Consider the following 15,380-nt stretch of genomic DNA (forward strand, 5'->3'; position numbering starts at 1 on the left):
CAAATTTTTTTTCAAAGGTTGGCAGGTCTGAGTGTGTGATACATGTGAGTTGTCCTAGCCACTGCACACTGTGGTGCTTCTTATGCAGCACTTAACTGTCTCTTTTTCTATATATGTAAGCAATAGATGCTTGCAAAGTTTAAATCAGGCTGTCCTTTCTCCTCTAAGCCATGCTTTCTGTATGCAGCTGTTGTCTGCTTTCCTCCCTCCAAAATAAGCCTCTAGCTAATAAAGTTTTGGCTAACTTTAGTATAGTAGTTAAAGGGACAGTTCACTCAAAAATAAATTGTCATTATTTACCTCATGTTGTTCCAAATCCCTGTAATGTAAATTTTTTCCTGTTGACGTCCTGCAAATGCTTGTTGTGAACATCCTGTTAATTGCTAAATATTAAGCAATCAACTTGATTTCTCAATGATCTTATCTCAACCAGTACAATCCTGCAGCTGTTCTTTATGTTCAGACATGCTAACATAAATACATGCTTCTGTTGATAACACATGTATAAATACTCTAAAGTGTGATTAAACACCGCATTATTAGGTTGGCCCATATCTAACTAATGTTTAAATCAAACTGAATTTGGTACCTTCATGCTTATTGTTAATCTGAAACAACCTGGCTGTCTGAGTCTGTGTGGGATTCAGTGCTTAGCTTCTCTGAGCTCAGTGCTGAGCTAAAGCAAAGTCCAGTTCATAATAGCCTTCTCAGATTTCTGTTTTCACTAATAGGGGCAGGTTCACCTAGGTAACCAAATTTCCATCTGGATTCATCCTTCTAATGTGTCTTTTCATCCACCCTTCATGCTTTTGAGAAAAATCAAACAAGTTAGTTTACTGACAGAAAAATCACAACAGAGTTCACCACCTACTTTGTTTATTGAAATGATCAGGCCACCTGCACGTCAACATGACCTTTTTAGCTCATTGATTAAAAATGCTCACAATGTTGAATTATCTGTGGGACATAATATTCAGATTATCAGATTATCTCAGTGCCGACTGAGTAGTGCACACTGCTAAGCCACTGATCTCGAACCTTTCAAGTCGTGGGTTCGAATCCAGGGTGGCTAACGTTGCTTCTACGGGGGAAGTCGTGGCCTAATGGTTAGAGAGTCGGACTCGTAACCCAAGGTTGCGGGTTCGAGTCTCGTACCGGCAGGGTAGGTGGGGGGAGTGAATGTACAGCGCTCTCTTCCACCTTCAATACCACGACTGAGGTGCCCTTGAGCAAGGCACCGAACCCCCAACTGCTCCCCGGGCGCCGCAGCATAAATGGCTGCCCACTGCTCCGGGTGTGTGTTCATGGTGTGTGTGTGTGTTCACTGCTGTGCGTGTGCACTTTGGATGGGATAAATGCAGAGCACTAATTCCGAGTATGGGTCACCATACTTGGCCACGTCACGTCACACTTTTCACTTTTTCACTTTTAATAAAATATGCCAAAACATTTTTAGTGGTATAAGGAAATTCTAAGGGTAAACTGTTGTCACCTGAAGTTTGTAGTGAGAGAGTTTGGGGTTACGTATGTGAAAGTACATGTAAATAATACCTGAAGCCAGTTGGCGGTCACAAGTTACCAGCCGGATCTCATGCGTCTTTTGATGAATTGGTGGCTAACTTGTATGAATTCAAGTATTCCAGAATTTGAATTCTTAGAAAAAACAAAGCATGAAGGTCCACCCCTAAACCTAACCCTCAGTGGGGCATAAGGATGAGAGCATATCTCGCAGGTCTCTTGTAAATTCTGCTTACACATCAATACAACCAACCGTTTTCATATTAGTTCAATCGGCTCGCTTGTTAATATCCATTCATGCTAATGAGGCACCTGCTGTTGTCAGGAGCTGACCAGGTTTTTGTAGTTTGGTTCCAAATGCGTGACAGCACAAAGAAGTGCTGATTCCAAGTTAGAGTTCAAGCATGACATGAATCGTGACATTGCAGAGAAAGTGCGTGCACAAATGTAAGTGGATGCAAATAAGGGTATTGCTTTCGCACAATAATCTCAGGGATAACTTGAGCGTACAACATGTATTATGTAATGCATTTTAACTCTCTCCTACGAGACTTTAACTTTTCACAAATTTATCAAAGATATATGTATTGGTGCTTTAGTTAGTAAGCGTAAAAATAAAATACAAAAGACACATTTGTGAACACTTTCTGCATATTTAGTTAGGACAATCAGGCAAACACCACTTTTATCTTCTGAGGCACAGCTGCTTGATTTAGTCTCTTATTTTTGGGATCAAATGCAGTGTTGTGTGTAAATGTATTATGTGAGAGGGCTCGGACTGTGTAAAACCCTTCCAGGGGCTTGTGGTGTGATGATGACTTGATTAAAAATTCCTTAAAAAGTCTGCTGTACAGAGACAGATCTCTCCCTTAGAGGAAGATTAACCCCAACTTGACCAGAGAACTGGTCAAGTTTAAAAGGATTCACTAGCTTTGAATGCATTAATTTTGCATTCAGTGTTTATTACCTGCAGTCTTTCAGTTCTTCTTCATAAGATTCACAAATCTCCATCATTCTTTTGAACCGTTTAATAATCCGTCATAAGCCCTATTAATACTGCCTTAGGGATAAGATGCAAGATTCTTAAATTCTGATCCTTGTTTATTTCTAAATACCCATCATTCTCTCTCTCAGTAATGCCAGATTATGTGTAAGTCCCTCTGACTGCTGCTCCAAACCCAAACATTACGTGGTGGCTACGTGACAGAACTCCTATTGTGGGCTCTATTTACAGGCTCCGCTGCATGTCCACAGCGAGAGGAGTGTCCCTGCAGTCAGCTTTGCAGTCGATAGACAATGCTTCTCCTAATTTGATCAGTGCTCATTGATTCGTTAAACCATGCTCGCAATTACTGAGCTCATTCCCAGGAGTTCCTCTGGTGCCAAGGTCATGAGCCGAGCTGTGTTCTGTAAGATCAGTCCACTTGGGGTGCCATGTCTAATAGACACAAGTGGCTTGTAGACCAGAAAGAGCATCTGACTGCTCTCAGGCTGCCCACTGTGTCCGGGGTTTGCTAATGCAGATTACTGGGTTCAAAGTTTTGGAGCAAAATCTGACCACATCTCTGCAGGAAATGATATGAAACACATAAATTAAAAAAAATATGTATCGATGAAACATTGTGAGAAAAGGAATTATGATGCATATGATCGCATCAGCAAGGCTTTATTCAAGACAAACTTTGTATGTGTATTCTGGAGATATGTATGTGGAGCTCTCTAACAAATTTTCTCTTAACAAATTTTCTAACAAATTTTAATAGATTATTTATGGGTTTTTTTGTATACTGAAAAAAAAGGGTAGGATTTACTAGGATTTTTTTTCACTCAGAAATTGCTAGTTCATTTAACAAATAATTACAAAGAGTTGGCAAGTAACACATTGAATTAAATGAGAAATTTACTAGAAATACTGAAATAATGTTTTTAAAGGGATACTCCACCCCAAAATAAAAATTTTGTCATTAATCACTTACCCCCATGTCCAAATGTTCCAAACCCGTAAAAGCTTCGTTCGTCTTCGGAACACAATTTAAGATATTTTGGATGAAAACCGGGAGGCTTGTGACTGTCACATTGACTGGCAAGTAAATTACACTCAAGGTCCAGAAAAGTATGAAAGACATCGTTAGAATAGTCCATCTGCCATCAGTGGTTCAACCGTAACGTTATGAAGCGAAGAGAATATTCTCCAAAATGGCGCTACGGTGATGCGGAGAGACACAGAGGAGACGAATTGTTGAATAAAGTCGTTATTTTTGTTTTCTTCGCGTACAAAAAGTATTCTCGTCGCTTCATAACATTATGGTTGAACCACTGATGGCAGATGGACTATTCTAACGATGTCTTTCATACTTTTCTGGACCTTGACAGTGCCTCCCGGTTTTCATCCAAAATATCTTAAATTGTGTTCCGAAGATAAACGAAGCTTTTACGGGTTTGGAACGACATGGGGGTAAGTGATTAATGACAACATTTTCACTTTGGGGTGGAGTATCCCTTTAACAGGTAATGAATGGTTTAGATTTATGAGATGTTCTGTAATATCGAATGCATCTAATAGTAAGTTTCAGCGAGATCTGTTTCACACACATTTTTATAATTTCAGGGCACATCTTCTGATATTATAATTTTCCTCTCAAGTTCCTCCTGTTCTCAGAGCTCTTGTAATTACAGGGACGGGTTGGATGTGGGATTCCTGCTTTGATGTGAGTGTACAGTGACCCAAAGGGTCACAATGCCACTGTCTGTTCTCCTCCAAAGCTCACTTATCACAGCTCTCAACTTCCTGCTGAGAGCAGAGCTTCAGTGATCTTCACACAATACAGTGCATTATCTGCAGGAGGGTGCACTAGTATTGTCATAACCTTATGACCCTTTGACCCCTCACACCATAAACAAAAACACAATATCAGTCATGAGGAGCTAATGTTCCCAAGGAGCTCAGATAAAGTTGTCCAATTGTTTCAGGTGTTACTTTTAATGAATCTGAAGCAATTTTCCTAAATTGCATATCTCTGAGCCATGTAATAATGAAAAGAGTACTAATAAAATAATCTTAAGTCTTTAATCACTGTGTATTCTATAGCTTGGCTGAAAGCTCTTACGCTTACAGATACTTAAAGATTTGTTATACAAGTTGAAGGTTTGGCTTGCTCTCTCTCTTTTGTTTCCATTAAATTATATGCTTTTTGTGTGTATATTTATTTCTGATCAGCTGCTCATGAAATGTTTGAAAAACTAGTCACAGCTGTCAGCACTGTTCAGCTCTAAATAACATGTCTGAACATTAAATAGGCATCATCATGTCCATATGCAAATCAGCTTTAGCTGAAGGGGACAGTTAAATTCATAGGTTGTCAGATGTCATGGATAGTGACTACAGCAGAGCAACAGCTGCTGCTTCATCCATGTATGTTTATACATTCCTTATGGATGTGTTTGTTGTGTTTTTTCATTCTTTAAATGTCAAAGGATCAGTCGACATCATCCTATTGATCTCAATATCTCTTTCTCTCCAGGCAATGCTTGTCATCTGTTAAACGGCTTTCCTGCTGCACGCTTTGTTTGGAGAACATAAGCTCTGAAAACTGTGGGCCTTCTCATCGCACAACAGCAGGTGATCTTTGTTTGTTTCTTCTCCCTGTCAACCTTGTTTTCTTTAAAGGTACTGTTTGCCATAATTTAGTCACCCTCATGTCGTTCACCTTCATCCTCATTCCAAACCTGTATGACTTTCTGCTGTGGAACACAAAAGAAGATATTGTGGAGAATGTTGGGAACCAAACAGTTTTGGTTCCTATTGACTTGCATTTTTTTTTTGTCCATACAATGAGAGTCAGTGGTAAGCAAAACTGTTTGGTTCCTAACAGTGGCGTAACTTAGTAATGACCGGCCCCAGTGCAGGCTATTACGACGGGCCCCCTGGGGTGCACGGTTATGAAGCACATACAAACACACAGCGCTCGTGTCTAGAAGGGAACCCATATAAGCAAATTTGTGCCTAACCTACTTAATTTAGACCAACTAAAATCAGTATCTTATCAGTTTCTTATAATAAATTGAACATCGAAACTCAAATTGAAACTTTTTGCGTGCGCCTCTCTCTTAACACACATGGCTGTGCGTGCGCCTGGCCGCAGCAGCCAGAAGTACCAAATTAATCGAGTTGAATTTTACAGTCATCAGCATGTGTTATCTATTGTATTTGCAAAGCACAGAAGGCAAGGTTATCAGAAGCATCGAGTGTTTCAGCGCTGTGGTGCTGAAATTACCGCAAACTTTTTTTAAATTAATTAATTAATTTTTTTTAGCACAGTAACCCAGTAATCGCGGCAACCGCATTCCTCTCCGAAAAGCAAGAGAGTTTCTGTCGCCTGAACCAGCCATGCCATTAATTATGAATGTATCAGTCTTTTGCACGCCAAAGTCAATACGCCAAATAGAAACAGAAAACCGTGCTATACGCACTTTCATGAGATCGGGTTAGCCTACAACAATTAATTTGTAGTCTATTTTACAAATGGGAATACAACGAATTCATGACAATGTTTTACATTCAAGCTACCCGTAAAATTGTAGTGTAACGTTCTTTAAAATCATCTGGAATGCAATAAAGTAATTTTTAAAGCTGTTTTTAAAGCATTTGCTTCATGGATTAAAAAAAATAGGCCACTAAATAATTAACATATCAGACAAAATTGCGTTGCAGCAAAGTCTTTACATTTTAAGGTATTCAGAGCAGACCAACATAAAAAAATCAGAAAAAAATATAATAATCAGACCTGTTTAAGGCTTTTCCTTATTTTTATAGTTTAGATGGTGATGAAAAAATGACTCGCCATCTCCTCATTGGACGTGCCTTTAGAGAGAAATGCATCTTTACGGATTACATAATGAAAGAGTTTTTGATTTTTCATTATCACAACGTTTTGTTGATATTGTGAATGCACACAAATAAAAGTAGACCCTTTACATGTCCGAATTTATTACTCAAATATAGACTTAAGATTGGACTGTGATGACCCGTTTCCACAGTTGTCAACATCACAGATCTAGTAATTTTTAAATATCTTCATTTAAAAATTAAAAATAAAACACATTTATAATGCTCTACTTTGTCTTATATTACCTTGACAGTAAATGAGGAAAAAAGAATTAGCGCTGCTGCGAGGGTGTTTCTATACAACGGCTGAGGGAGTGACGGCAAATTTGACATGTCAATCTAAATATTTTTCTCCTCTTTTCGAAAGTCGTGGAAATGACATATAACAAATAAAACAAGACTATTCATTCCGTGTTATATTTTTATTTACGGGTGGGACGTGTGTCCCCACGATCCCCCACCACTTTTTGCAACATCTCGCGGCACGCACGGGTGTACCTAAAGAAACATTTGAACAGAACTCCATTTGATAACAAATTCGTTGGTCTGTGTTAAACAACAGTGGATGCTGCACACTGGTGGTGGTTGAGGAGAGACCCCCCCACATGATTGTAAAGCGCTTTGGGTGTACAACAATACACAGTAAAGCGCTATATAAATGCATCATTCATTCATTCATTCATTCAACAGGCGATCTATCACATTTCACTGGAATGTGTTATGGCGAGCGCTCGTTGCTGCTGTTATCAGTTCTCTCTTGGCACTCATGCACAATGCGCAGTCTTCACACAGACGATTGTACGCTTTGTTCTGGTAAAAGCACAAAACAAAATGCACACAAACATGTCCTTGCTCTTGATATACAATCACTGATGAACACCTTTGGTTTTAATGAGAGAAAAAAAAAACTACACGAGGGTGGATTAGAACCCAGAACCTTGGAAATGCTTGACAAAAGTTCTACCACTAGACCACTAATGCACACAAACAATTCACACGAATTTATGTATTATTATTATACTAATTGTATTTCATTATTAATACGTTTATTATTAATTTATATTAATATAGTGGCTTGCAATGTGGGCAGGGCCCGCGTGCGCTGCGGGCCCCCCCAGCGGCACGGGCCCCAGTGCGGCTGCACTGCCTGCACTGTCTGTAGTTATGCCACTGGTTCCCAACATTCTTCACAATATCATCTTTTATGTTACACAAAAGAAAGGTCATACAGTCAAGAAAGTCAGGTTTGGAACAACTTAAGGGTGCATAAATGATGATAGAATTTTCTTTTTTGGTTAGACTCTCCTGTATCTCCCAACGTCACTTTTTTTTATTTTATTGAGTGTTCTTATTCTAATAGGACATTTTTTCTTGCTGAATGTTCATGCATGAATGCCTCAATTTGTAAATAAATGGCATTTTAATACATTCTGTCCACTGTTGTTTTACGGAGAAAGGCCATTTGGCCTCAACTTACTGAATATTTTCTTTCCTCATTTTCATGTTTAAAAAAAAAAACTGATAGGTGTTCAATTAGAGGCTTGTTTGTGATTTATTTTGGTTGCTTGTGTGTGAATACCCAGACAGAGGCCTTTTGTGAACATGCTGGATTTGTCAATGGTTTTGTAGCTGCTGCTGACACGTTGTCAACCACAGCACTCATTATACCTTTCAGTTTAAGCAGACAGAAGGATCCATTTACAGACTATAATGTCTCTTTCAAAAGAACTAGGGAAAGCACCGCACACACAAGGTGTTAATCTGGTAAATTATTATTTTACTGTCGTTGGCTAACCATTTCAGTCATTCGTTTTGTAGTTTAAACAGCTTCTTTTCATGTCTTCTTTATGAATCTCAGTTGACAAGAATATGGGTTACTATATACACTAACGTACAAAAGATTGGAGTTGTTACGATTTAAAAAAAAAAAGATTTTTTTTTTTTTAAAAAGAAGTCTCATCAAGGCTGCATTTACTTGGTTTAAAATACATTAAAACAGTAATATTGTGAAATAACATTAAAAGAAATGTCACTTATTCATGTGATGGCAAAGCTGCATTTTCAGCAGTGTTCAGTGTCATATGATCCTTCAGAAATCACCCTAATATGCTGATTTGCTGCTCAAGAAACATTTCTTATTATCAGTGTTTAAAACAGTTGTGCAGTTTGTGGAAACCGTGACACATTGTTTTTCAGATTTCTTTGAATAGTTCAAAAGGGCAGCATTTATTTGAATTCTTTAAAAAAAAAAAAATATTACTGACCTTTTAAATGTTAAGTATATAAGCAAAAATGTACATTTTAACATTTGTTTCTACACCAGAGTGATTATATATATAAAAAAATTTACAACATGTTCTTAAATCAACCTTTATGGGAAGCAAGTCAATGCCCTGTATAAGTATTCATGCACCCCCTATCACTATTGTTAAGCCTATTCCTGCCTTTAGTTGTTATACAGGAAGCAATTAAAATTTCTACTGCCAGATTGTGTCTACTGCATTCGTTTCTAGTCATGAGAGGTTTTACAGAGCATGCTTTAGTGGTCTGACAGTCTGACAGATCCCATGGGGAGAATGGGACGGGTGGAAAAGTGTGTGTGTGTTGGATGGCAGTTATACGGTGTAAATGTGGGGGATTCCTCAAACTGGCTTCGTCTGCCAGTGTCTAACCCAGATGGGATCCTCACAGTTTCTCTTCCTTGTCTGTGTGGTGAGACAAATCACTTCACTGTGACAACACCATTATCTACCTCTCTCCCACACTTGCTGCCAGTAAACAACTGAAAAGTTTTAGACAACAAATAGCTATGTGTGTCTTGTTTTGTTTTCTTATTTTTAACTTGATGAGTCTAAATCGTCAAGGTTTCTACTTAATCATATTTCTGTTCCCACCAAGCTCTCCTCAGGTCATTCATTCTCAGATAACATTATACGGCTTATCATTTAGCTATGGGAATATGTTCTCTCTACATATCAGAGGACCTTAAAGAACATCTCTCAGTTCCTGCTGATAAGCTCATGCCGTATTGGTCCACTTAATATCAGCATGAATGGCTGAAAGAAGCCATTTAATGGTCATCCTTGGCCATGACGTCACCTCAGAAGTCCCTCTGTACCATCTCTACAACTGGAGACAAAAGGCTACCAGAATAGTGGCCGGCTAGGGGAGATTCTATCTTATTTAGAGACTCAAATGTTGGTGTTGAACAGCTGGTCTAAGTCGACGCTCAGCAGATGGCCGCGCATAAACAGTGGATAAGGTTTAGAAAATTAATTCAGATGGAATACATTAGACCACTATTAAGATTCTTTGCCGTATTAATGTTTGTTTGTTGTTATTATGTCTCTTTTTTTTATCTGGAAACTCTTTCGGTAGCTGAGATTGAGCCAGTTCTTGCTTATCATCACCTGTGTCCGTCATTGGCATCTATTAAAGTGAGTTTTACAAACGTATCCCAGTACCTCCCTGAAATGTATTGTTGCCTGCTTTACGGTTGCTCACTTGATTGAAAGCATAGCGGATGAATGATTTCCCAAACTTTCACAGGGGATGCTCTGGGTCTTTGTTGTGCTGATTTCGGGCAGGGCAACAGCTGTGGATGTGGCTTCAGGATCATAGGGACCTGTAGCGTGGGGAGCAGAGTGAAAATTGATTTTCAATGCGTTTTCTGACAAAATCTGGTGGGACACTTGTGTGAAAGCTAACGGTTCTGATTAGAGCCCGACCGATATATCGTTTTGCCGATATTATCGGCCGATATGAGCCTGTCGCCGATATATCGGTATCGGCTAATATGCCGCCAATATGAAATTTTTTTTTACAGAACATATAATGCAGATAAAATGCTTGAAATGGTGTAATTACTTAGTTTGTCCAGCAGAGCGCGCTCCATTGTTTGCTACTGGCGACCTGGATGAAACGCTTTAAAGCTCTTTTGACTGGTACTGTACTATATTATACACAAAGAATATTGGCCGATATATCGGTATCGTCCTTTTTTTTACTCCCTAATATCGGTATCGGCCCCAAAAAACCCATATCGGTCGGGCTCTAGTTCTGATGTGGCTAATTCCTTAGAGATCAGAAATCACAGTGAAAAGCTCTGGTGATGGATGACACTTCTGATGAAATGTGCCTGTGAGTTTGTGCATGTTGTACCAGTTAATTATTCTGGTAATTGCTTTTTTAGAGGGTTCATGTCCATTGGATGCCAAGGTTTGCCCATTCCATGCATTTCCCAGCCTAATCAACCCCCTCTCTTCCCAGCCCCCTGGAATGGGCCCTTTCTCATTAGCACCATTATGGTCTAGCCAGCTTAAGTGGTTAAGCCAAACAAAACCCTTTAGCCTTTAAACGCAGCTCTAATTAAGGCTGGCAAGGTGTGTTTAGCGTTGGAATTTCTCTTGCTTCTTTGTAACGGCTGTCTAAAACATTCCTGTAGTGTCTGTCAACATGGAGCGCCCTTTGGGTTTTCAATTTCTTTCTTTCTTTCTTTCTTTCTTTCTTTCTTTCTTTCTTTCTTTCTTTCTTTCTTTCTTTCTTTCTTCCTTCCTTCCTTCCTTTCAAATTAATTTTATTTGGGGATTATGTGTAGTAGCAGTAACTATATTTCTATATTTTAATATACATTAAGATATTGAAGATTAAAGATAATAAATTATATTATAAATATAATTAGAAATATTTCTCATAAATTCTCCTCTGGTCCCTCAGTTGACTTTGAAAACTGTCTAGCTGAGGAAACCAAAAACCTTGTGTCTGTCATCAGTTTCAGTGGATTTCAAACCAAGCCAATGTGAACACAACTAAGCATTTTCATCCTTCTTTCATCCATTTCACAAGGTTGACTAAAGCTTATGTTTTTTAGAAGGTCAAGGAGCCCCTTAGACACAATTGTCTGAGACAAAGAACCAAACAATTTAATCTTAATCCTGCAGTATAATAGTGCTGGGCGGTATACCGGTTCATACCGAATACCGGGGTTTATTTTTGTTATGATATGAATTTTTAAAATTGTTTGGAATTATAAATATGAGCGTAGTTCGTCTGTTAATATCACATGCACTTTTTTGTTTGTTGTTTTTTTTTAGTTTGTTACTCCGACGCAGGCAGTGTGCTGCATGAGACAAAAAAGTAATATAGCCAAAACAACCGCATAGTGTAGTGTACTTGTCTTTAGTGTAGATGCATGTTGATTTTATCAGACGATGCCGCGATTATAAATGAGAGTGACTCCTGGTTAACATGTATTAAAAGGGGTCGTGTTTAGTCACTATTTAGTGTGGTATTTTTTGACAGTATTCACTCATCATGACAGTAAAATAGGGCATTCTAAGTCAATATGCTGCAGTATTTCCTCTCTCAATCAGTAGAACATATGGTTAACACCCGGTCATGCATGAAAAAAAAAATACCGTCATGTACCGTGAAACCGGTATAATTTTGAAAAATATAAATTTTTGGTCATATCGCCCAGCACTACAGTATAATTTGATATGCATTTTGATAAATAAAGCATGGTAGTGGAACATTCAATGGCTGTAACTCTGGGAGGCTCCCTTGGCTTCCAGCCCTCTCAAACTCTTTATCACAAGAAGAATGGCCGCTGGGCCTCTCAGTCTGCCTGGCTCCACTGGAGAGCTAAACAAATAACTGGCTCCAGTCTGTCCTTGGTCAAATGCACGGTTGGACAGAGGTGAGGAGATAGGATGGAAACAAAAGATAGAAAAAAAACAACAACACATTGTTTAATTTAGTTGCAAAAGTAATAGAACGAGGTGAGTAGGAAAAGACATCCATTTGTCAGAGAAAAGGGGGACAGATAGTGAGACAGTGTGTTGTAGATGGGGACCCACTCTGTGTGCCTGTCCCCTCTATACACCCTGTGGAGTAAAAGGGCTGGATCATTGTTAAATGAAGCGGTGAGTTTGCTCTGCAGCGCTACATGGGGTGAACTGTTTTCCCTCAGATGCTTTCATGCATGCTTTACATTACTTTTTTTTTATAAAAGCGAGATAATTGGACATAATAGATGTTTTTTGGTATGTATGCTTTTCTTTCTATTTTGACTGTTTGATTGAGGTTTGATTGATAGGGAAGAAAACGTAATAGTTTTATGTGTTTTAATTGTATTTGTGCTTGTATTTGGGTCGTTGGTTCGTTAATTAGTTCTATTGTATTTGTGCTCATGCACTCATTTACTGAAACTGTGTATGTTGGAAACCTGTAGATGGCAGTGTTGTCAGATAATTGTACTGCACTTGGACTCGCACAAAAGTCTTGTAGTATTGGCTGGCTCAGTGTAACCCAATTTAGTCTGGTGTCAAAAATTCAACAAAACCTCCTTTTGGGGAAGTCTTCATTTATAAAAATGGTCTAAAAATATTGTTTTTTTCCCTTTTAGATTGTAAAATGCTGAAAGATTTTTTTAGGGTTAGGTTATAACATTCATAATTAGTTTTATGTATAAAAACAATAAAAGTCTATGGAATGTCCCCATTTAGTAAATGTGTGTTTGTGCTTTGTGGATTAGTTCCTGGTGTTATAGAGTCCAGCTTTAAGAGATGAAACACATTCCAAAAATAGAGAAGAACTGGAATCAGAGGTGCATTCCAAATCGGCCTCCTAAATCTGTGCTCAGGTCATGAATAGACACCAACTACTAGCAAATAAGTATAAAAATGCATGAACAAAACCAATTAATGTTTTGTAAGGTATTTTACTGTATTTGGTCAGCTTTTTACTTTTGAAAGACCTTTTTTGTCCATTTGTAACAACATATTCTACTGTGTATATTAGCTCATGCAACCCTTTCTGTTATAATTAAGCTACTTAGCAATTTAACATTAGATTTTTGGATTATAAAGGACAGATCTCAGCTATTCTTCAAAAGCAGCTATCATTACTACACAGCACTGAGTGCAAGTCAATGTCATGCTCTATCAGACATTACACTGTTCAATAGAATAGAGGCGATGTAATATTTTCTGACTATTCATGCAAATAAAAATGCACTTATTACCTAAAATTTCTCAAATGCAGGAATAAGATTGGTCTTGCTATATGCATTACACAAAGTTTTGTGGTCAGTAAGATTTTTTTTGAATAGATTGATTTTTTTTTATTTTGCAAGGATGCATTAAATTGGCCTCAAGTTTCAGTAAAGATATTTATAATGTTACACAATATTTCTGTTTCAAATGCATGCTGTTTTTTTTTTTTTAGAAATTTCTCAATCAGAGAATCTTGAAAAATGTTTCAGTTTCCACAAAAATATTAAGCAGCACAACTGTCTTCAACATTTATAATAATAAAAAAATGTTTCTTGAGAAACAAATCGGCATATTAGAATGATTTATGAAGGGTCATGTGACACTGAAGACTGGAGTAATTACTGCTGAAAATTCAGTTTGCCATCATAGGAATAAATTACGTTTTAAAATATATTAAAATAGAAAGCAATTATTTTAAATGAATATTTCTTAATCTTGATACTGATATTTCACAATATTATTGTACTGTATTTTTGATTAAACAAATGCAGCCATGGTGAGCATAAGAGAGTTAGAGACGTATTTAAAAAAAGTTCAAACATTTTTTTTTTTTTTTTTTAGTTTGAGTAAAGCAACAGATTTGTTTTTATATTTCTGCAATCTACTTTAGTTTGTGTGATTTGTTACTGACTTTCATATTAATGTTTACACCAGGCTTATTTGTCAGTGCTTTATGTAGTCATAATTATTACATGCTTACAAGGTTGAAAGTTCAACAAATCAGTCAATATACTACTGTGATTGTAGTTGTTAAATAAAAATGTCATTCATATCAATTCATGCATCACCTAATTTCATTGTAACATATAGGCCTGGCCTACAGAAAAGAACATTTATGTTTAATCTATCTAATAGTGTGTTGGTCATACTATACAATGATTTATAGCTTGTCTTTGTTGAATAATACAGAACATAAAGAGCATTAAAAAATAATTGCATATTAAATCGCAATATTGGGAGAAAAAAAATCGCAATTACATTATTTTCCAAAATCGTTCAGCCCTAAATTTCAGAAGCCAATACTCAAGTCTTCAGTGTCACAGATCCTTCAGAAATCGTTCTATTATGTTTCTTTGGTGCTCAAGAAACATTTCTTCTTATTATAAATATTGAAAACGGTTGTGCTGCTTAATAGAATTTTGTAGAAAATATAAATATTTTGTAATATGTCTTTACTGTGACTTTTGATCAATTTTATACTTTGCTGAATAAAAGTTTGAAAAAAAAATTATTTTTACTAACCCCAGACTTTTGAATGGACGTGTATCTCAGAGTTCCCCATTTACATAAACTTGGCATGACTCTTCACATTCCATTTTTAAACAAGATTTTAGAGCTTTGGCAGAGGGAAATATGTAAACTTGATATGTTTTTTTCTGTATGCCTTCACTAATGTATGAACTAATGCAGTGGTTCTCAAACCTGTCCTGGAGTACCCCCAGCCCTGCACATTTTGTATGTCTCCCTCCTCTATCACACCTGATTCAACTCATCAGCCCATTAGTGGAGACTGCAAGACCTGAAGTGGGTGTGTCAGATATAGGGAGACACACAAAATGTGCAGTGCTGAGGGTACTTCGTGGAGAGGTTTGAAAACCACTGAACTAATGTATGCTTTCACTACACTTGAAATATAGCACAAGAATCCTCTGCATTCCTCTAAATTTCTCCTTATGTGTTCCAAAGAAGTAAATCATACATGTACAGAAACAACACGATTAAGTAATTATTTTTTACATTTTTCTGTAAATTAACCATTTAAAATGAATTCTGTGGAAGGTGTGATATAATGACAAGTTACAGGGAAACTAGGTGTGTTGGTGTATTTTTCTAAAGCAATACACCTTTCCACTCCCATTTTAGATCTATCTTCAACAGTAGAATATGTGTGTGTGTGTGTGTGTGTGTGTGTGTGTGTGTGT

General features: G+C 37.4%; 1 protein-coding gene across 2 annotated transcripts in view; it reads left to right on the forward strand.

Annotated features, from left to right (window-relative positions):
• LOC107700068 (KN motif and ankyrin repeat domain-containing protein 1-like) overlaps positions 1-15,380 on the forward strand; it is a 62,630-nt gene that overhangs the window by 20,379 nt on the left and 26,871 nt on the right. The window contains exon 2 of one of the 2 annotated variants that reach the window (XM_016501577.1): positions 5,040-5,137. In XM_016501577.1, coding sequence (XP_016357063.1) covers positions 5,040-5,137 — 98 coding nt within the window. Of the gene's footprint in view, positions 1-5,039; positions 5,138-15,380 lie in introns of those variants that run through there. The other variant, XM_016501578.1, reaches the window with a different exon arrangement.

Source organism: Sinocyclocheilus anshuiensis, unplaced genomic scaffold (assembly GCF_001515605.1).
Source record: "Sinocyclocheilus anshuiensis isolate Anshui unplaced genomic scaffold, SAMN03320099.WGS_v1.1 scaffold983, whole genome shotgun sequence".
Taxonomy (NCBI): domain Eukaryota; kingdom Metazoa; phylum Chordata; class Actinopteri; order Cypriniformes; family Cyprinidae; genus Sinocyclocheilus; species Sinocyclocheilus anshuiensis.